Source organism: Alexandromys fortis, unplaced genomic scaffold (assembly GCF_014885135.2).
Source record: "Alexandromys fortis isolate MF-2015 unplaced genomic scaffold, M_Fortis_MF-2015_v1.1 scaffold_87, whole genome shotgun sequence".
NCBI lineage: Eukaryota > Metazoa > Chordata > Mammalia > Rodentia > Cricetidae > Alexandromys > Alexandromys fortis.
In genome coordinates this window covers 3,959,193-3,980,550 of record NW_026067971.1, presented here as the reverse complement: position 1 = coordinate 3,980,550, position 21,358 = coordinate 3,959,193, and the positions used below count along the sequence as shown (strand labels likewise).

Genomic DNA, 21,358 nt, shown 5'->3' with positions numbered 1-21,358 from the left:
CTCGTTAAAGACGAGCACTCTAAGATGACAACTGCTGATGATGTAGAATTAGAATTATATTATATGTTGTACTTTGTATCCCATTCTCAAAATTTAGGATTCTATCATGAATATTTATTTTCTAAGTTAAAAAAAGTTGGTATGTTCTTTGAAGCTATACGATTTTATATGTGCCTCAGTGCATGCATTGTGCATGCACCACATGCATGCAAGTCCCACAAAGGCCAGAGGATGGCAAAGGGTCCTCTGGAAGTAGGGTTACCAGAAGTTGTGAGCTGCATGATGTGGGTACAAGCAGTTAAACCTGGGTCTTGGGATCTGAACTGGTGTCCTATGGACAAACAGCGAATGTTTTTTAACTACTAAGCCTTCTCTCCTGCCCTGTTCTGAAGTTTTAAAATGTGCTTTGGAAACACATTGAGTTTATCATAGTTTTATGGAAGGCTGCCTTTATTTCAGCCTCCATTCCTAGCTATAAAGTTATTTGCACGAACAGAAATCTAGGCGAGCCTCTATGCATGCATGCATGTAAACTTCCCTGTGACTTGCTTTTCTCTGCAACTGTCTAGGTTGTTGTGCATAGGATGTTTTCAAAGGCCTTTTAAAATATTTCTAAATTGGTTTCTAGAAATACTTGATCAATTGATGTACTCAAGTGTGCTACATTCAACCCAATCCTATCTGATGCTTCAAATCAATGTAGTCTTTGTTGTGTGTGTCTAAGTGTGTGTGTGTGTGTGTGTGTGTGTGTGTGTGTGTGCATGTGTGCACGTGTGTGCACCTGTCTGGGGAGGACAGAAGATGGCATGAGGTTCCCTGGCGTTGGGAGTTTCAGGCAGTTGGTGGTGGACTCTGCAAGAGTGGACTGTGCCCTTTCCAGTCCCTTCAATGTGGTTCCTTCAAATGCTACTTCTAATGAAAGTTTCAGAAACACTTTGCTGTTATGTCCTCTTCGCATGCCTCATCCCTCTGCCCCCCTATGAGGGTGAGAGCGCCTGGCTCAGTCTCCTCTTCCTCCAGAGCCAGAAGGCACCACTGGGAGCAGAGCCCCCTTTAAGTTGACAGATCAAAGGCAGATTTTCTTGTAAAATGCCATCAGAACACATTTTTAGTTCTTAAATTACTCTATAACATAGAAGAAATAAATATAGCCCTTTTTTCTAGATTCTGATTCTTTTCAAGGGACAAATATTCTCAATGACTTCTTTAATGAGCTTTTCTCAGTTCCATCCGATTCCCATCTCTGACTCCCCCTCCCTTGCTTGAACCCTTTTCACAACAAGTCCTCTTTTTAGTGTGGCGCCATCTCTGTGTGTGTGTGTGTGTGTGTGTGTGTGTGTCACCCGTGGAGTTAATTCGTTTCTTGCCCAAGTACAAGTGGGAAGTCACTCACTGGGGCACAGATGATTTTTCTGGGGCTGGCTACACCACTGAAGAAACGACACCCACCAAACAACCAGTCCCGCAGGGAGGGCTGGAACCTCTTAAGTCCCTCCATATGATTGACTGTTGGCTGGTCCAGTCTTGTGCACCGTTTCCCAGCCATGGCTTCCCCACTGTTTGCTGAGCTGCAGAGGTGATATAGAGATGGCCGTTCAGCGCCAAGTCCTCTACCACTACTTGGTCTACACTGGGATAAGCCACGGCTTCTGCACTAAGGGAGGCTCATAGCAGCAAGGTTCCCGAGAAACCTGGGCAGGGCACTAACCTCAGGTGCTGCTCAACTCTCATTTTTACCCACATGCAAATGAGAAGGACTGTTCTCTGTTTAGCTCAGTGAACAGATGGACACAACACTTTTGTAATTTATTGTCTGGTCAAGTCCACTACACTTAGAAAGCAAATCCCTGAAAGTCTAGCTCTCTAGAAGTTCAGAATTGATAGTAGAGCGAGAGGGGATGACCTGGCAAAGATGGAGTGTGCGGGAAGAGTCTGACACACGCGGTGCCAGTTCCTTGTTCAGTATCGAGGTGTGAAACCCAGTGCGCCAACCCACGAGGAAACAACGGCAGCAGCCAGCAGATCTGCTCAGCACACCACTTGACCCATAATGTACAACAGAAGTTAGTATCCCACAGCCTTACCGAAAATGCAGTATCGATTTCTGGTAGCACGCCAGGCGGGGGTCTGCAGAGGAGCAAGGACACTTCAGGAGCCGTTCCCCTCAGAGCAGATATGACCTCCTGGAGGGTGTGAGGAAAGATGGTAAAGGAAGACGGAGATAAACTGGCAGGAAGCAGACAGCTCACCCACTGGCCCATCCTCAGAGCACTGAACTACTGCTCCCGTCCAAGATCATGGCTCACCTGCTGAGACAGTCCCTTCAGCGGGGCTCCATTCACTTTCAATATAACATCTCCAACATCAATTTTTCCACTTTCTGCAGCTGGCTGTCCAGGGAAGAGCTTTTTAACTCTCACTATGCTGGCGTTGATTTGTTCTGGTATAAGGTTATCTTCTCGAGAAAAACTGAATCCTAGGCCCGAGCTGTTTTTCAATAGTTTGACCTCAAATGTATTATCTAGGGAAGAAAGTTGAAAGTTAAATATTAATAAGTGTGTGTACATGTAGACAGAAAAACGTGTATTTCTGCTTTCATTGGAACTTTCTGCATTGTCACACACTCTTCCTATCGTTAGGAAACCTTTTTTTATTTGTTGGCATGTGTGCAATGTGTGCATGTGTATGCAGTGTGGGTATGAATGGATGCATGTGTGTGATCTGTGTGTGATGTGTGTATATGTGTGGAGTGTGGTTGTAAATGTATGCATGTGTGTGACTCATGCATGTGTGTGTGTGATGTGTGCATGTGTGTGGAGTGTGGGTGCAAATGCATGCATGTGTGAGATCTGTGCATGTGTGTGATGCATGCATGTGTGTGATCTGGTGTGATGTATGCACGCTTATGGAGTGTGGGTGTGAATGTATGCATGTGTATTTGGGATCCCATGCCTTTAATCCCAACACTAGGGAGGTGGAGACAGGAAGGAATATGGTTGGGTGGAGAGAGGAATATAAGGTGGGAAAGACAGGAGCTCAAGCATTGAGTCTGAGCATTCATGGAGCCAGGATCTTGCCTTGCTCCCTTCGGTCTAAGGATACATTAGAGGTAAGAAGTCTCTCTAACAGCTGGCTCCTTTACTTCTCTGATCTTTTAGCATTCACCCCAATATCTGACTCCGGGTTTTTATTATAAAGACCAATTCGTATTTATACTACAAACTCAGAATTTCATGCTTGCTTTGTAGACAATGATAGACTGAGCAGTTTCCCCAACCCCATTCATAAAACTTGAATTAACTGTTTGAATGGGAAGCATTTGTAAAGCAAGGTTCTCTAAGTGGAGTGGTGTTTCAATGTTATGTGTTTCAAGAGGGTACACTAAGTTAAAAATGGGAGGGGAGGATCACAAGGAATTCAGGTATGAAGAGAGACATTAAGAATACTAAAACAGTTGGGCATGGTGGCACAGGCCTTTAATCCCAGGACTTGGGAGGCAGGGGCAGGTGGATCTCTGTGAATGTGAGGCCAGCCTGGTCCATAGAGTGAGTTCCAGGACAGCCAAGATACACAGAGAAACCCCATCTTCAAAAACAAAAAATAACAACAACAATAACAATAACAAGAAGAACACCAGAACAAATGCCAGCTTGGCGTGAGGAGAGTAAGCTGACGCCACCATGCTTCCGCGGAGCCTATTTTAATCTGGATACGTTATGATGACATTCCAGAAAACCCTCACTTGTAAGATACATGAACAGAGTTCAAAGCAGAAGAAAACGACCCAAAGAGGGAGTGAAAGAGTGTGGTTAAACGGGGACAGCACCTCCAGCTCAGGGTCAGCCAGATCTGGGTGCCCCAAGTTTCACACTCATCCAGGGAATAAGAGAAGACATTCCTGACCATGACCATCACCAATTCTAGTGTAAGAACACAGGAATCGCTTAAAGGATTTCGGAGCAGAGGGCGCACCAGCCTCACGAGAACTCATACGGCATCAGCCTTCTTCTCTTGGCATATTACCAATTATTATTATGGCTATGAAGGCTGGCACATTGTTAAGAAGAACAGCAATTGGAAAATCTAAATTTAGAGGGAGGTGTGGTGGCATATGCCTGTAACCCTAGCACTTGGGAAACTGAGGCTGGCATGGGTTATCCAGGAACAAGGCCAACTTGAGTTATGAAATGAGATCCTCTTTCAAAGTCAAAACCCAAAACAAATAAACAAACAAAACCTTAAGGTGCAGTTGGGTTTGAAGCCATTTTCAACAATTATTAATACTTAATTTTTCCTTACTGAATTTCATTTAAAATTTGACAACTATATTCTGTAGCTGCTGTATACCCTGCTCTCTGCGGTGAGAGGGCTGCTCTTTTATGAATGAGACACGAATCATGCCTCAACAAACCAGATGAACATTTCAGGATAAATTACTGCTGTGTGTAGAAATACTGACAGCTATTTAAGGTATTACTAATGACCACATTCAGGCATGATTTCAAGTGTGTTTTGGTCAGGCTGGTGCTGCCTGAGTTTTACAAGTTTGACAAGAACAGACACTAAAGTATGAACTGGAGTAGACTGAGAACTGTAGTCACATGACCTGAATGGCGAGGCCTGACCTTCAGTCATGAAGCTGTAGTCTTTGCCATGAGCTGTTTTCTGCACTGTCTTTTCTGGGCATTGGCCTGGGGCATCCTGGTCTGGAGAGACGCACTGTGGGTTTGTAGGATCGTGTTCTTTGGATGTCGATGTCTGCCCCTTTTCTAACAATAGATGGACCACCTGAGAAAATGGAACAGGGCACTATTACCTGAGAAGACTAGTAAGCTAGATTAAGTTCTAGGACTTCACGTAGTTGGAGGTATAAACTGTACACCAAAATATAGGCACAGAGACAAAAAAAGCACAGTAACAGAAAAAAGGAACTGAAAGTCTCAAAAATAAAGATTTTATTATTTTCTGCATGAGAATAAAAGGAAAAGCTATTATAAAATATGTCATATAAAATGTGTTATATGCACATGTATATATAATATAATACCCAAATATATTTGTGTGCATTATATATAATTTGGGTTCTAGGGCAAAGACACTGGGCAGTAATTATAAATACCATTATAAATAATTTGCTCAACTCCTATAGAAAATATACTGAACAGTGAAATCAGCTTTTAGGTTGAAAGATGATTAGACACTTGCAGATGTTCTCCACACCTCTCCACCAGCTATTGCTAAAGCAGCGCCAAGCACTGCCCAGAAATTGGCTCCTTGGTGGAGACGCTCATCGGAATCTGTGCTTCCGACTGGAAGGACAACAGCAAGAGCAACATGGTGCCGAGTGGCTGTGTTGCCTGCCTCAGCTTCCTGACTGACAGGTCTCCAAACTGCTGTGGGCTAAGCTCTCTTAGCAGGTAGCTATAATGATCTCTTACCTGCCCTGTGTTTCGTAGTGTTTCCACAGCCTGCTTGTGGGTAGCTCCTTCTAGACTGACTCCATTAACGGCAAGCACACGATCACCTGTAAGTTAGGAAGTTGTTTCAAAAGAAGTGAATCGTTAAAAAAAAAATCTATAGGGTTTTTAATACCCAGTGTTTTTTCATATTTATTTGGGGAGAGATGTAGTGGCATTTCAGTTGTGTTTTAATAATGCTTGTCTGAAGATCTGAGAGTAAAACAGTCCCAGTGGTCAGCCTTACAACACACCTTTAATCCCAGGAGCCACACTAGTTTATGTCATAAAAACTGGGCAGTACATGCCTTTAATCCCAGCCCTAGAGAGGATTAGGGAAAGGATGAACAGCTCTCTCACACAGTCTTATTCTGAGATTCCTGGAGGCAGGACCACCATTTCAGACTGAGGTCGAGGTAAGAACCAGTGGCTGTTTGTTTTGCTTTTTGGATCTTTAGATTGAACCCCAATTTCTGTCTCTGAGTTTTTATGCTTCAGAGAGACTCAGACAAATGTGGAGAGAACTGAACATTGTTGAAGTACTCCTGATAATTGGAAAGAACGTGGGAAGGAACTGCTAATAACCTCAGTGGTTGTGACAGTGCGGCCTGCCTTGCCCAGGCCAGTCACATTGTGTGACGACCCCTGCTGAAGCTTCCCAAGTGCAGGATTGTATGTATGCATCACTGCCTGGCTAGAATAATTTGGATTTATAGCAGTGCCCTTAAGTCGTGAAGAAAGAGAAGCGGAAGTGTAAACGCACAGACTAGAAGCACGTTTCCAGTCACATACACGCCACGCTTGCTGTCGGCCGTCCTCTGTCTGGCACCGTGCTGCTGGCGGGAAAGAAGTCACTTGCTGCGGCTGAGGAACAGGCTGGAAGATGACCTGCTGCTGTGGCACCAGGGCGCTTTCTAAAATGTTTGTACATGACCCCAAGGTTCTGATCACTGTAATGTCACCTTTCTTCCTTACTGGCTGTTTTGGAGACAGGGTCTCTCTATGCAGCCCTGGATGACCTGAAATTCACTATGCAGAGGGCTAAAAACTCAGAGATCTGCCTGCTCCTGCCTCCCAAGTGCTGGGATTAAAAGTGTGCAGCAGCACATTTGGCCTTAATTTCTATTTATTGTAATATTTGTGCTGCAATTCCTGTTTCCATATAAGCAACATACCTTTGTGGATTCTGCCATCTGACTCTGCTGCTCCTTTGGGAATAATGGCTTTCACGTAAATACCACCGTGGCGGACACTGGTATTCACACCTCCCTACACAGAAAAGACAAAGGAGCACCTGTTAACATGAAAACTTGTGCATGCTTTCACAGGCGAGCCCTAGGTAGGGTTCAAGTCATCAGAGAAAGCTGTGACATTGTATCACGATGTTCCGTTATTCAAATACCCGGCAACACTGTTAGCTAAGTGCTCCAATAGCAAAGTCTGTTTGTTCCTTTGTTCTTTCTCCTCCCTAATCCCCAACTCTTTACTGAATTCAGAAAGCGTCAATATGCTACATATTGACTAGATAAGGATCCTCCCCTCCTTTCTAAGTCATGCATTATGAGCAAGCAGAAAGCAAAGTCCATCTATGGAAGATCAGTGTAAAAACAAACTCATCGAGAAATGCAGAGTGTATTGTATTTGCAAATCTGAGAGCAAATCCCTTTAGTTAAGGAAAAAGCAGTTTTTCTTTTATCTTCAAAGAGGCTGGGAGTGGTAGTGCCCACCTTTAATCCCAGCACTCTGGAGCCAGACAGAGGTATATTTCTGTGAGCTCCAGGCCAGCCTGGTCTTTATTGTTGAATTACAGACCAGGCAGGGCCACATGGACAGACTCTTGTCTTAAAAAACCAAACAGAACAAAAAACCTAAAGCAAACAAACAAAAAAGACTTTGGTAGAGAAGACTGTGTGTGCGCACGAGTGTGTGTTCATGTGTGTATGCATACACAAGTGTGTGTATATGTGCATGTTAGGCTAGAGGTCAATATTGGGTGTCTTTATTGACTGCTTCTCTAGTTTTTGAGGTAAAGTCCCTCTCTGGAACCCACTGCCTGAGCAGGATAGATCAGTAAGCCCTGATTGTTACCAGTGCTAGGCTATAGTTGGGAGCCAGTTTTTCTTGTTTTGTTTTTTTGAGACAGGGTTTCTCTGTGTAGTTTTGACTGTCCTGGAACTCACTCTGTAGACGAGACTGACAGATGACATCACAGAGATCTGTCTGCCTTTGTCTCCTGAGTGCTGGGATTAAAAGCGTGCACCACCACCACCTGGCTAGGTAATTTGTGTTGTTGTTTTGTACTTTATGTGTATAAGTGTTCTGGTTCATGTACAGTGCCCAAGGAAGCAAGAAGAGGGTGCTGGATCTTCTGGAACTGGAGTTCGAGATGGTTGTGAGCTACTATGTAGGTGCTGGCTGTTCTTCCAGAGGACCCAGGCTGATTCCCAGCACCTACATAGTAGCTCACAACCATCTCGAACTCCAGCTAGCCACATCTCCAGATCCTGAGACGCTTCAATCTACTAGACCTTACTTGTAGTGTTTTTTTTAAAAAGCGTCTCAGGACGCTTTTTAAAAAAAAAAAAAAAACACTACAAGTAAGGTCTAGTAGATTGTTTTCTACTTTTCATGAAAACATACTATTCTTTCATCATAAAACAATGATGTAATAAAAAAGAACGGAGGGGTGAGAGGGAAGCTCTGGAGTCTAAATGCAGGAACTAGGCTTTGCTCTCAGGATGTCACAGTCCTGCTTCAACTGCTTTACATAATGGGCAGTCTCTCTTAGAATGTGATTAATGATAAAGTTGCAATTCAGGAATAACATAGAATCCCAAAGTAATTTTATCAAATAGCTTATGTACATATCTCCATTATATTAAAGATATATTCACAGTTCTGAACCTCTCATTTTAAGGTTTTCAATGTGATGATAAAGGTTTTAAGCAAGGCAGTATGTACTTTGGAGAGAATTATCATATAAATATTCTGGTTGTTAAGTCATTCACGGAATAAAGAGACAGCGGCTCCTAATTTCACACTCACGCAGCAGCTGTGAGGAGCACAAGAAATATGTGCTCAAGTATGAGACGTATGGAGAACAGGCGAATGCTAGGTGTTTTCAACAACGAGAATAAAAAGCAAATTTTATAAAAAGCTTTGAGACAGTCAATTCTTCAATTTTGGAAACATTTGACAAATGTCCCATCTGAAGCAAAATAATTCAACTAGCAAGTTGGGCTACAACAGACTTCTGGAAGTGAAGAAGAGAAAATGTGAAAACCTTGGCAAACAGTACCGTGACACTTATTCCCAAGCTGTTAGCATTTTTAGCCAGTTCAACCTCAAAGACTTCTCCAGGCTTAGGAGGTAACACAGAGCAGGTTTTAAAGCTCATTTTGTTGGATGTATTCATGGAGGAGGTAGGTTCCTTAACAAAGAAACACAAACAAAAGATTTCTAATTAGACCCAAAATGAACTGTAAGTGGAAACAAATATTTTCGGGGGAAAAATTTTCCTTTAAAGCAAAGCATTAAGGAATAGACTGTATCACACACAGAGCCCAGGAGCCTTTCTGGATACTATCAGCTCAGGGCACTCTTATTCTACTCTTTAGAGAACTCACACCCGAAAGTGAAGCTAGACAAGGCAGAGAGACACTTAGATCCACACAGCCTGTGCGCCTGGCCTCTTCTGTTCCTGAGTTTGTGAAGCACACCCACACTCCTTAAAGTTGGTACTGACCAGTGGACTAAACCGACCTTACTTTGTTATGTCTGCAGATTCAGTCCAAACAAGGGAGCAATGGCTAAGCTTCATTTCTGAGGGCAGGAGGTTCTTGTGAGGGATACTGTATTTCAATGAAACAAAGATGACTTCCCCTCTGAGCCTTCCTGTGAGTTTATATTTCTATCATTTCTAGAATGATCTGTTTCCTCTGCTGTTACTGTTACCTTAGAACTTCAGAAGAATTTAGTCTCCATGGCAACCCCACCTGCCCATTCCATGAACTAGTCACAAGCAGTTCCCTTATTGACATGTGTTAAATATGTAAGCGATGACTAATGTATAGGAGCTGAATCCTAATCTGAGCAGTGCTCTTTCAGGGTTAGTGTTCAAAACCTCTGCTTCTCTGCAGGTTAGCGTCAAGGCAGCAGCGCAACCAAGCTCACACTGGCAGAAATCCACTCATGCGGGTGAAGCCACAAGGTTTTAACACCCATTGTAAACTGCTCCTCCTTTCCAGAGTCACTCAAACATTTAGTAGGTTATATGACTCTCCAATACATTTACCACTTTTCTGCACTGTTAAATGAAAAAGGAGACCCCACCCAGCACTAATGTCAAACCATGCCTTTTTCGGTGTTTGATGATCCTGGTTGCTGGAGTAAGTGGCATCGTCTATGTCAGAATCACCATGGTCAGAGAGCTCAGTTGTGTCAGAAAGGCCTGGCCTTTTAGCTTTGCTCCGGTTACTGTCGGAGAAAATCTCTGCGACCTTGGAAAGGGATGGGCTGCCGTGATACTCCTGCCACCCTCGGTCACCTAAATGGCTAGCAAAGAAGCCATTGACGTGGCTCTGGGACAAGCTGGCACTTTCGGTCCTGGAGTCCTGGGAGCTGAGGCTTCCTTCCCGCAGGCCCCCGGAGAGCCCGAAAGGACTCTCTGTGATGTGCCTGAGGGTGCCACGTGGCCAGGGCTGGTCCTCTGCAGGGTCCATAGCACTGTCCAGAACGTAGGAAGGTTTCTTCATGTAGTTTTTCATCCCATTGGCAAAATGCACAGGAGTAGAAGGCACTAAAGGTTAAGATCCAACAATGAGAAGACACAATAACTCAAGTAACACAATGCTCATACACAGACAAACACACAAGCACACAAATTCACACATACACATACATGCACATACACATGCATACACATACACACATGGCTTATGGGCATACACACATGCGTGCACACACACACACATACAAATTTGAGATAGTGTCTCACTATGTTTGCCAGGCCTGGTATTTGCTATGTTGGCCAGGCTGGCGCCAAACTCACGAGATTTTTCCTGCTTCTGCCTACTGAGTGTTGAAATTAAAGGCACAGGCCCCAATGCCCAGAAAATAAAATGAGTATTTCTTAAAATATATAATGTCACATTTGACGATGGATACATTCATAAAGTTCAAAATTGATAATTTTTCTGCAAGGTAAATCGGTAACACTTGTCAAAACCTGAATGCATGTACCAATAGGCAAGAGACAGAATCATGGACTAGCGTTAGAACACTTTGTTTCCAGCGAGAATGCTGTTGTGCATCTTCTACATTTATCAGACACATATGAACCACACGACTGCCAACAGCAGAGAAGACAGCATATACATCAGACAGTCTCCTTTAGGAAACGGAGCAGAGTTTTAGTATGTATTTTGTGTTTTACGTAAGTTAAGCTCAGTTTAGTATGTCACTGTAAAGAACTTGGCAAACAGACAGAGAACTGCAATAACACAAACGTGCCCGTGAGGTGCACATGGTTTACATTAATTAAGCTCATAGTAACAGGGTCACTTTAGAGAACTTGGCAGCGAGGGAGAGAGGACCTCCATAACACGGATGTGCGCTTGCGTGCATGTGCTGGAGACTGGGGTGGTTTACGGTAGGGTGATAAGACCATGCGGCTCCACCCCCACGAGTGGGTTGCTGCCAGTGTGAGCATGTCTTCACTGCAACTCCAACATCTCTGTGCGCAAGCTCTACCATGAGATCGCTTGGCAAGACGTCCTGCCCCAATGCAGGGCCTTGGCCTTCAGTTTCCAGTGTCCACAGACGTTGGAAACAGCTATGTGCCCTGCATGGTGGGACATGCCTTTAATGCCAGAATCTAGGGGTGAGGGCAGGATGATGCTGTTTCAGGACAGCCTGTTACGTACTGAATTCCAGGCAAACCTGAGCTACAAAGTAAGACTGTCTTACAAAAACTATCCCCACAGAAATAACTGGGCGAGGGTATTTAGTTATAGCAGCACCAAATGGATCAAGACAAAACCTCTCTCTCTGGTGACATAATTAAGACAGAAAGCCTGGAGGACATACTGGTCAAACAACTAGCTTGTTTAAGGTTTGTATGGAACAGTGATCCATCATGATAAAATTAATGTAGCTACCTAAAGAAAAAGGTTGCATAGTCACACTTCAATCTGGATAAAACAAAACAAACAGAAAAGCCTTCTTTGGTTTCCATACTAGGTAAGGCTCTCCCATCAAGTGCTTTTTTATCAACCTGACTTCCCGCAGCACAGACATAAACATCTGTCTAGCTGGGTACTCATCTGCCTGATAAAAGTTTAATTTCCACGAAGGCTGGGGTTTGTATCTTGGATGCTCTACACTCTCAATAAATATCTGAACAAACAAACACCTTTTCTATAAAGCATTTGTTATAAGAAAATTAAACTCCTGTGGAGGTGGAGTTAGGGGAGTGAATGTACTGAGTTCACACATTCCCTCCGTCTAAAGCGATGGAGAAAGACTCAACGCTCTGCTTTGGAAAGATTCTTGGCTGCTTTCGCTATCACTTTCCAGGTGCAGCTGCTCCTTCATGTAAAATAAGGTGGCTTAGGAGTAGAAGGTTCTTGCCTATGCTGGAGTGTGCAGTGTTTATAGTATACAAATGCTTATATAATATTTACAGATGTGCATGACATATATATCCACACATATGTAACAGTTACTGAATACAAGCGGAAACCGCAGTCTGAGCTACACTTTTACGCCATGGCTCAGCACATGGTAATTTTGTTTTCCATTTTTTAGTCCAGCATCTAAATTATACCTAGCATTTATCTCAACTATTTCCAGTTTTTTTTTCTTTCTTTCTAGTTTTCTGGGATAGGATCTTGCAATGTAGCCTAAGCTGGCCTCAAACCTGTGGCAATCCTTCTGCCTCAGCTTCATAAGTGCTGGGTTCACAGGCACGTGCCACAATACCAGGCTAATTTTAAATTCTTTAACATATTTTTAAGGTATCTCAAGGATGAAAGTAATTTATTAATACCTAGCATTTTGCTATTTTTGAAACAGCCAAAACAGACATTTACTTTCTTAATATGTACCTGAAATGTATTAATTTTCACCATTTGATCAAAGAGGAAATCTGGACAGTAGAGACTGTGGACTGGCTGGCTATTGCTCATGGCACTGTTTACCACACACAGGCTGAGAGCTTCAAGATGCGCCGTCCTCACAACCCTCTTAGCAATTCTGTGTGATGAAGGGAGCATGAGGGGGGCAGGCAGGACAAGGGGAGCAGGATGAGGGACACTACTGTCTATTCTTTAAGCAGCAGCAAGAATACGGTGTTTTGTTTTTACTAAATGTCTGCTTTATCATTTTCCTTTTCATACAAGGTGACGTTTGCACAGGACTTTATAGGAAAGTATTAGTTAACTACAACAATCACGTAATGACAGCAAGGCTCATTCTCACGGGACTAAGAAGAGAGGAACACACCAAGATACGGGAATGTAAGTGACATCAATTTTACAAGATTGAATTCAGTTTTGTTCATATTACTGAAGATGAGTGATACAGAAAAAAATCCAAGATGAAAAAATGATACGGGGGCATGCATCCCAACAATTGGACGAGCACGTGTCAAACTGAAAGAGGAGAAATAAGCAGCTTAGATCCAGCTAACTGGGCCACGGCATTACCTTTGGTTGGCTTGTCTTTCGGCTGGGAGATGACGAGGGTCACATCTTCTGGTGCACTCTGCAGAATGTCAAGTGCAGCATGGTGACTGACGCCCTCCAGGCTCACACTGTTCACAGATATCAAGCGGTCCCCTGGAAAATGCACAGTCAAGTACGTTCAACAACGCAAGACTCATAGCAAACCCTAGAAATTCCATCCTTTCTTATCCTTTTGGTTTGGCCTAAATTTACTTTTACTCTCTGTCCAAATTCATGTATTAGAAAGAGCACAGGAAATATCAAAATATGAAGTACCAGGCTTTAAGCATCCATCCAAGTCAGCTGGTCCTCCGGGGGTAACTGAACTGATGAACACACCTAGGTCCAGCCTTCCCATCTTTTCCCCTCCAATAATTTGAAATCCTGTAAAACAGAACATTAAGAAAAGGTGTTTTTATGATATTGGTTCTTTTAATGACTCATTATTTGTCCATTTGAAATAAATGTATATACTTAGATAAAGCGATAAAGTGAAGTACTTGTTGTACATTATCTTTGGCATTTAACGACCAGGGGTGGAGGATGGTGGATGGAAGTGGGCAGGCGGCATCTTGGTGATGCCCAGGAGACAGAGAGAGCCAGGAGACAGAGAGAGAGTCTTTGTGTGTGTGTGTGTGTGTTTGTGTGTGTGTGTGTGTGTGTGTGTGTATGTGTGTGTCTGTAGGTTAAGGGCAGGGAAGAGGCAAGAAGGAACACATTATAATTATAATGGTCCATGTTTGAAATCATCACAGTGAAACCCACTTGTTTGTGTGCTAACCAGGAAGTAGTAAACAAAAACAAGAAAAGGTGCCAGAGCTGCTCCCTTCTCTCCCCGGACGCTCATGGTGACTCACCTAAGCCATGCTGTGAATCTTTCTTCAGGTTCACCAGTGTGATCTCCCGTTCTGGTGAAGACACGACACTCCATCTTTTGTGCAGTGTATCTACTGTGGGTTTGCAATTTAAAAAGAAGATAAACACAATAAATGGAGACATTAAGATCATAGGCTTGTTCTAATTTAAACATTAACAAAATATTAATAGATTACCCTGGTCACTTAAAAATAAAACTTCAGGTCATTGTAGTCACTAGCATTTTATAGTGATTCGTCACTTATAAGCACATTGCATCACATCTATTCCTTCTACACCACTCCTCTTTAAACAGTATGTCCCAGTTACAAGTGAGTCTGTGACTATCAGGGGAGAAAGGCTTTGGGTAGAGCTAACAGTCAGCCACCGCTTCAGAGGCACAGAACCAGTAAAGTTAGGTTCTCTGAGTTGTCTTTCTCCAGCACCACAATTGTTTAACAATTATCAAATATACAATTATCAAATTAAAATTTTCTCTCAGGGCTTGAAGACTTGGAACAGCAAAAAGCAAGTGTTGCTCTTCCAGAGGACCTTGGTTTGTCTCGTCCCACCATGTGGGAGCTGTTGGGGGCACTGCACACATGTGCTGTACTGACATGCATGCAGGTGAAATACTCATATGAATAAAAGGAAAAGGAAATCTGTAAAAAATAAAAAAATCAGGAGGCAGAGGCAGGCCAATCAGGCTCTGTGAGTTCGAGGCCAACCTGGTCTACAGAGTGAGTTCTAGGACAGCCAGAGCTACACAGAGAAACCCTGTCTCAAAAAAAAAAAAAAAAAAACAAAAAAAAACAAAAACAAAAACAAACAAAAAAAAAACCAAAAACCCAAAACCAAAAACAAACAACAAAAAAGTTCCCTCCAATATGCTGACATATTATTTATAAATTAGTGAACTACTATTAGTGAGCAGCGGAATAAAACAGTAATAAAAAGGAACTGGATCTAGTTTTGAAAACCCACTTCCTGTGGGGGTTCTATATAAAGTAACAACTGGTCGATCATATCCACACATATCTTCCAACGTCGTCCGCAGACCAGGGATAAATAGCGAACTCTATCTTCTAGCTGTGTCGCCACCCAGAATAATGACTTCTTCTGTGCACACACTTTCGTAAACTCTATCACCTACACGAATTTCAACATTGGAACTGCAATTTGCCCTTTCTAATTTCTTCTTACCTTTCTCTTATCCTTTTCAAACATCTTAATTAAATCAGTAAATACAACACTTTAATTGCCATATTAGCCAAGTATATTAAAAATTCAAGCACATAGACAAACACACATACACACATGCATGCAAACACATACAAGCATGCACACAAATGAGCTGTTAATACGGACTGCAGAGTGGACTGGTCTGTCTACGGAGGTGGTCATGGTGGTAGGTGTTAACACTGACAAAGATAGTTTTATAAGTTGAATTTTCAAATTTAAGTCTATAATGTTCTTAAGCATACTGACACTTTTTTGTAAAAACCAAAACCAAAACATAGAGATTATGTCTCCACTGAGAGATAAATGAGAGATTCCTTACAGCTCTACAGACATTTTCCTAATGACTGAAACCACTCACAGAGCGAATCTTCTTTGCTGTATGTTCCAACATTTAAGACCAGGAATGGATTTAAATTAGTGTTAATATTATAGGAATTAACATGCAATAGGTATTGATGCCTAAGTAATAAAAAGCAGCACTTCAAAGTCAAGAAATGAACCCTTTACTCCGAGAAAACCTGAGCCATCATTTCCTGTCAGCAGGGACTTCAGCCTCGTGTCTTAAGGGCCACCTTAACCCATCTGATCTGTCTGCAGCCCGCACGCCCTTTAGAACGAGAACCTATTGGTGATGAGTAATCATGGTAGCAGTGTGGTATTTCTGGTGACTTTCTGATGGAATTACACAGAACACCCTGGATGCTACTGCAGGGAGCCATCTCCACCAGACGGTGCTGAGAAAAGTGCACCCGCGGTCTCTCGAGCAGCTAGTAACACCCTCTCACCCGCTCAGCTCTTTTCCTGAAGTAGGCAACGAGCTCTAGTTCTCGGTTGTAACACACATAAAACGATATAGAGCAAGACCCAAAACACAAAACAAAGCAAACAAGAGTAAGGCCACAGTGATAACTGAAATAAAAAGTACTTAATTAAGAAAAAAAGAACCCAGACATAATCAAAGTAGATGGTAACAGTTGCTTTGAATTTTGCACCTCCCTCCCTACGCCCCCCCATCCAATTTTCAGATTTAAACTCTTGGTGCATAGGAATTTGGATATTTAGAAACTGGTGAATTAATTATTCTATGGTACTTGGTAAGTTCAAATGCATGTACTACTTTAGTAGAAAAGCAAACTCCCTGGCAGGTATAGACAGGATAAAATAAAGATTAGGCTAGGGAGAAATGATGGCTTCCAAGTTACTCTCCTGCTGCTGTAGCTCAAGGATAGAAAGGCACGCGGCCCTGCTCGGTTGTGATGGAAAGTCCGCCTGGCTTACACAGAGGATCCCTGCCTCGTGTCAGCTTCATGATGGGTACAGGGTGAGTCTGTGAGCATCACTAAGTGCTCTTTCAAAGAGGGGCAGTTTCCTTACTTCCACCTCTAACAGGTCGTTACAGGGTTAGTTATTCATAATGCTCATCTGTTTAATAGTATGTATGTGTGTGTACATGACTGCACACGTGTGCGAGCATGTCTGTGTTTGCGTGTGTGTGTGCGCATGCACATGTGCATGCCTAATTACAAGCAACAGAGCTTGCTTATTCCAAGATTCTTGACTGTGACTTCAGCGCGTATTCATTTATTTTGGTTATTCTACTATCCTTCAAATATTTCCTGAGAAACTTTCCTATCAGTATCTACCACTGGGCATCTTGGGGAAATAAAGCAATGGGTATGAAACCTGCGAGTCACAACATCAAGTGTGACGAGGCCAAGCTTGAGCTTCAGCACGAAACAGATTGCTATTAGTAATGTCAGAAAAAGCCCACATTTAAAATAAAAGGGAAAATAATGCCAATCAAATGGCTGCGTTTCAGAAACAGGGGTCAGGCCTACAGAGTGGTCCTGGGAAGCCCTGCAGCAGTGACAGTCTTGACGGCTCCTCCCTGCTGGGTATAAAGGAGGCGACGTCAAGGAAGCAGGATAAGATGTTCCTGAGTAGTATCCACATGACATCTGCCCAAAGTCCGAGGTTCACAGAGTCAGGGATCAGAGTTCAGATTGGTGTACCAGGAGTCAAAGGAACACCTGATTAGAAACCCTCCCCCTTCGCAGACTCTCTGCTCAGCCATGTGGGGTCTGCAGGGACAGGATCACCTGTGCAGGGGAGGACACTTCAGCTGAGTGTGGTTTCCTTTGGTTCTCTGTGCACAGAAGATGCTGACAATACCTTTTCATATTGCTTCTCTTTATCCGGGAGGAGGTCCTGAGGTGTCTACACAAGCAAAGCTATTTGCCTACAGCTCTATGCAAGAACAGGGCTAGAGTCTCTAGGAGGAAGAGTTCTGGGTTTTAACTATATGAAAACAAGCACGAATGAATGCATGAATATAAGGAGGACCTATTAAGGCCTCAAAATAATTCTCTTTTTCTACTAACATGTATTACAAATACAGCATTTTTCAGCTACTTGAAAGTAAAGAATCCTCACTTGAAATTTCTCGTTCTTTAAGTGTGACATGCCTGTTCTCTCCCCCGTGACGTCTCCCTGGGAAACAGTGACGGGACTGTGTGTGAGCCCTTGCACTAGGGCCTGCCCATCTCTCAGTTCCTGGGAACCTACCTAGTCTTCAGTTGGAACAGCACAGCCATGAGCTCGGGTTTTTTTTTTAAATGTGTTTCAACTACATTTTAAGCAGGGAAAACAGTGTCTCTGAGTTACAGACTACGCCCTGCCCACATCAGGCGGCCTCAGGCTGACTGATGGAAGTGTCAAGGAGAAGACGCTTTGGGTAATACCTCTCCAGGGAAGAGACCTATTTCAAATTGTGGGGCCAATGGGCCAGAGGCACTATATTGGTATAAAAACAGGTTGTTTCCATTGTGCTGTTTTTGTTTTGAGACAGGGTCTTATTATGTAGCCCTGGTCGGACTGGAACTAGATCCGCCTGCTTCTGCCTCGCAAGTACTGGGCTTGGTGCGTACCACTACTGCTCAGCTGAAAACTTAACTCTCAACACAGTTCCAGTCCCATTTAGTTGGGCGTGTTCAAAAGGAATCCTTAAAAAACAAAACCAAAGACTGACTGTGTCCCCCTGCAGGCAGGCGACTGGCCCTTCTGCTCAGGCTAGCTGGTGAGATGAGGCTTCTGAAAATTTAAAGAGAAAAAAAAAATTCTTAAGTCTGTATATGCTCATGGATAGTTGGTAGATTCACATTCTTGTCTATCAGAATTTAAATCAAAACATGTGTGTGCTATCATCACAGAGCAATTGTTAGCCATCACCTTCCTGAAGCTTAGCAGGGAGGTGCCTATCACCAACAGGCGGTGTTGTGCCAAGAGCAGTCTGCAGAGTGGATTGGACCTTGGTCCCTGGAAACAAACCTTCTGCATTCAGATCAGGACTCACTCTTCTCCAGCTCTGCAGAGCTCATCTCTGGCTTCTCATTTGTGGAAAGGAAGCAACATTAGCACCCGCCAGAGAGGGAGGGGTTACTGTGGGGACTACATGAGAGGTGATATAAGGTCTTAGTAACCATTAATGCACATTATTACCACCACGGACATGTTAATAGCACAGTATGTGAGCTATGCAGGTCCACGTGAGAAGTCTGTGCCCTGACCCTGGCGATGGAGGCCTGTGTACATGGCTACTTAGTCTGACTCCTATGTCATCCTTGCGGCTTTTCTGAGAATTTCTAATGGAGATGAAAAAAAAAATCCCTCACCCTTTCTTCATTTCCCGTGAGTATTTAGGACAGCATCTAGATTTATAATTTTGAAACAATTTTACCACCAACACAAACTCATTCTCTTGAATAACTGGTATGCCTATTTCTATTAGAGACTGAGACGTGAGCATGTTGGCGCATGAAGTACCGATTCTATAGGCTTCGGCCTTATTTCATAGTTCCCTCTTTTGTTGTTACTATCAGGAAAATTAGAACTAAACTTAGAGGCATCAAATTTAGCTGCTTCATTGTTTATTATTTGAAGTTATGTGCATGTGTGCCTATCTGCCTGTGGTATTTGTGTGGGAGTGTAGTTGCCCAAGGAGACCAGAAGAGGGCTCCTGGAGTTGGAGCTACAGGCCTTTGTGAGCCACCATGTGGGTGCTGGGCACCAATTCCAGGTCCTCTGCAAGACCAAGTCTAACGGATGAGCTGTCTCTCCAGCTCACCGACATCATTAACTTTCACTGCAAACATGCTTGTTTCTCACAGTTTTTGTTAATTCAGCTTTCAGGATTTAAGGGTAAGAGTTGGTGCCAATACATATATACATGCATACATATATAGTAGATAATAATGGAATATTGTTTCCTATGCATAAATCTGTTAGAAATATCAAATAAGATAAACATTTTCACTGCAAATTATAAAAAGTTTGAATACAGACTTGAGTCACTTCCCACACTGGTCATACTCCTACAGCTTTCTTAGTGGCTAAGCCGGGAGTCTTCAGTTCTGCTTCTAATATTCAGGAAGAGACTCAGAACTGGTCCCACTGTGTGCTCCAACTTCACGCTGACCTCACATGTTTCTTTACCAACACCCCTGTTATTATTTTTGAATGTTTCCATGCCTCTAATCAGACTGTGCCCTTGATCTTATCTCCACTCCTGTGAGGTCTTGAGAACAGTCCAGCCCCTCAATATTTAAAAAATAACAACAGAACGACTGAGCTCAAGCATCCCCTTCAAGTCACCTCAAAATTATCTCTGTCCTGGGCCACGGTCTTGGCCTCCCAAGCAGTGACCTTTCTTAGTGTCCTTTCTCTCATTCCTTCCCTTTACCGCAACAGCCAAAACCACAGGACCCACCACTGCCCTGATGCTGGGAGCACCACCCTGCTTTAACTATGACAAAGCGCTAAATTCTTGGCATGGAATAAGGAGTCTCCACACTTGTGCTCAGATCATGATATAAGGTACAAGAAAGAAAAAGAATACAATAAATTAGGGAAAACATTTGCAAACCTACCATTGTCTTTAAAGGGTACCTGGGATGAAGAGTTTCCAGAACTAGGCAAAGTCATTCCTGTGGTATAAATTAAATTATTAGACATCTTGTAAAATGGCCAGAACTTTAGAAGTAAATTTTTTCCTGAAAATTTCACACACACACACACACACACACACACACATACACACACAAAATCAATGTAACATTAAGGCAGCAATGTTTTCTGTGATTTACACTGAGAGAAATGTCTTATCCACAAAGGACATACTATTTCTAAATAATAAGTATATTTACTTGTTTGGACCCACATATTTAATTCAAATGTGTTGTTTCTGACAATGAGAGTTAGATATATCAAATGTGAAATATTTGTAATGAAATGAGTTTAAAAAACACTTGTCCAAATGTTAAATGAAAATGTAATATTCAATGAGAATGGACAAAATAAAAAATTCAGAAAACAAATAGATCTTAATAGGTTTGTTTTCTTTCTGACCCTGTATCGCCTAAGCGAGCCCTATACTTGCTACATGGGTGGAGGTGGCCTTAAACTCTAAACCCTCTGGCTCCACCTTACAGGTGCTGGGTCTGTGTGCCGCACCCTACAGCAGCCTAGCCAGGCTTGAAGGTGGGCAGCTATGGCTCTCTTGATATCGGGGATGAACTTACAGCTCGTGAGATCTCATCATATGTAAACATACTTTATATATAATTTCCTAATGTGCTCACTCGGTCTCTTCTTCCCTAAGTTTACTACAGGTTCACCCTATGGGATGACATCCTGCCTTTCACTCGCTCCAGTCTTTCCACTGGCTCAACTTCAATTGATGGTGGCATGACCTCTCAAAGACGTGATGCCTCCACACACACAGCCATGCTGCTTGCCAGGAATATCGATCAACTACAATGTAGAGTTCTCCGGTGACTTCCTCTATTTTACATATCTCCAATCCAATTACAAAATGTCAGGTGACTAGGAATAAACTCAGGGTCCAAGGGAGAAATAAGCAGACTCTGAGGGCTGACAGGAGGGGATCCTCCACTTGCTCTCCAGTCGCTCACATTCTGAGCAGCAGCCTCACTTTCTGTGCTCCAACAGCTGCTCTTCTTCACTAGATTTGATGCACAAGGCAAAGAACTCTTGAACATACAGTGATGTTCAGGTATAGACACA

At 42.9% G+C, this 21,358-nt stretch overlaps 1 protein-coding gene across 6 annotated transcripts in view; it reads right to left on the bottom strand.

The window, feature by feature from the left end:
- The window catches only part of Ptpn13 (protein tyrosine phosphatase non-receptor type 13), a 180,333-nt gene that overhangs the window by 39,718 nt on the left and 119,257 nt on the right, over nucleotides 1–21,358 (bottom strand). For 3 of the 6 annotated variants that reach the window (XM_050155706.1, XM_050155710.1, XM_050155708.1), the window contains 11 exons: nucleotides 20,203–20,259; nucleotides 14,038–14,127; nucleotides 13,457–13,564; nucleotides 13,163–13,294; nucleotides 9,812–10,254; nucleotides 8,740–8,886; nucleotides 6,632–6,725; nucleotides 5,439–5,524; nucleotides 4,626–4,788; nucleotides 2,307–2,521; nucleotides 2,085–2,183 (listed from right to left, as the gene is read on the bottom strand). In XM_050155706.1, the coding sequence (XP_050011663.1) occupies nucleotides 2,085–2,183; nucleotides 2,307–2,521; nucleotides 4,626–4,788; nucleotides 5,439–5,524; nucleotides 6,632–6,725; nucleotides 8,740–8,886; nucleotides 9,812–10,254; nucleotides 13,163–13,294; nucleotides 13,457–13,564; nucleotides 14,038–14,127; nucleotides 20,203–20,259 (1,634 nt within the window). The remainder of the gene's footprint in view (nucleotides 1–2,084; nucleotides 2,184–2,306; nucleotides 2,522–4,625; nucleotides 4,789–5,438; nucleotides 5,525–6,631; nucleotides 6,726–8,739; nucleotides 8,887–9,811; nucleotides 10,255–13,162; nucleotides 13,295–13,456; nucleotides 13,565–14,037; nucleotides 14,128–20,202; nucleotides 20,260–21,358) is intronic. The other 3 variants (XM_050155709.1, XM_050155711.1, XM_050155712.1) reach the window with 3 other exon arrangements.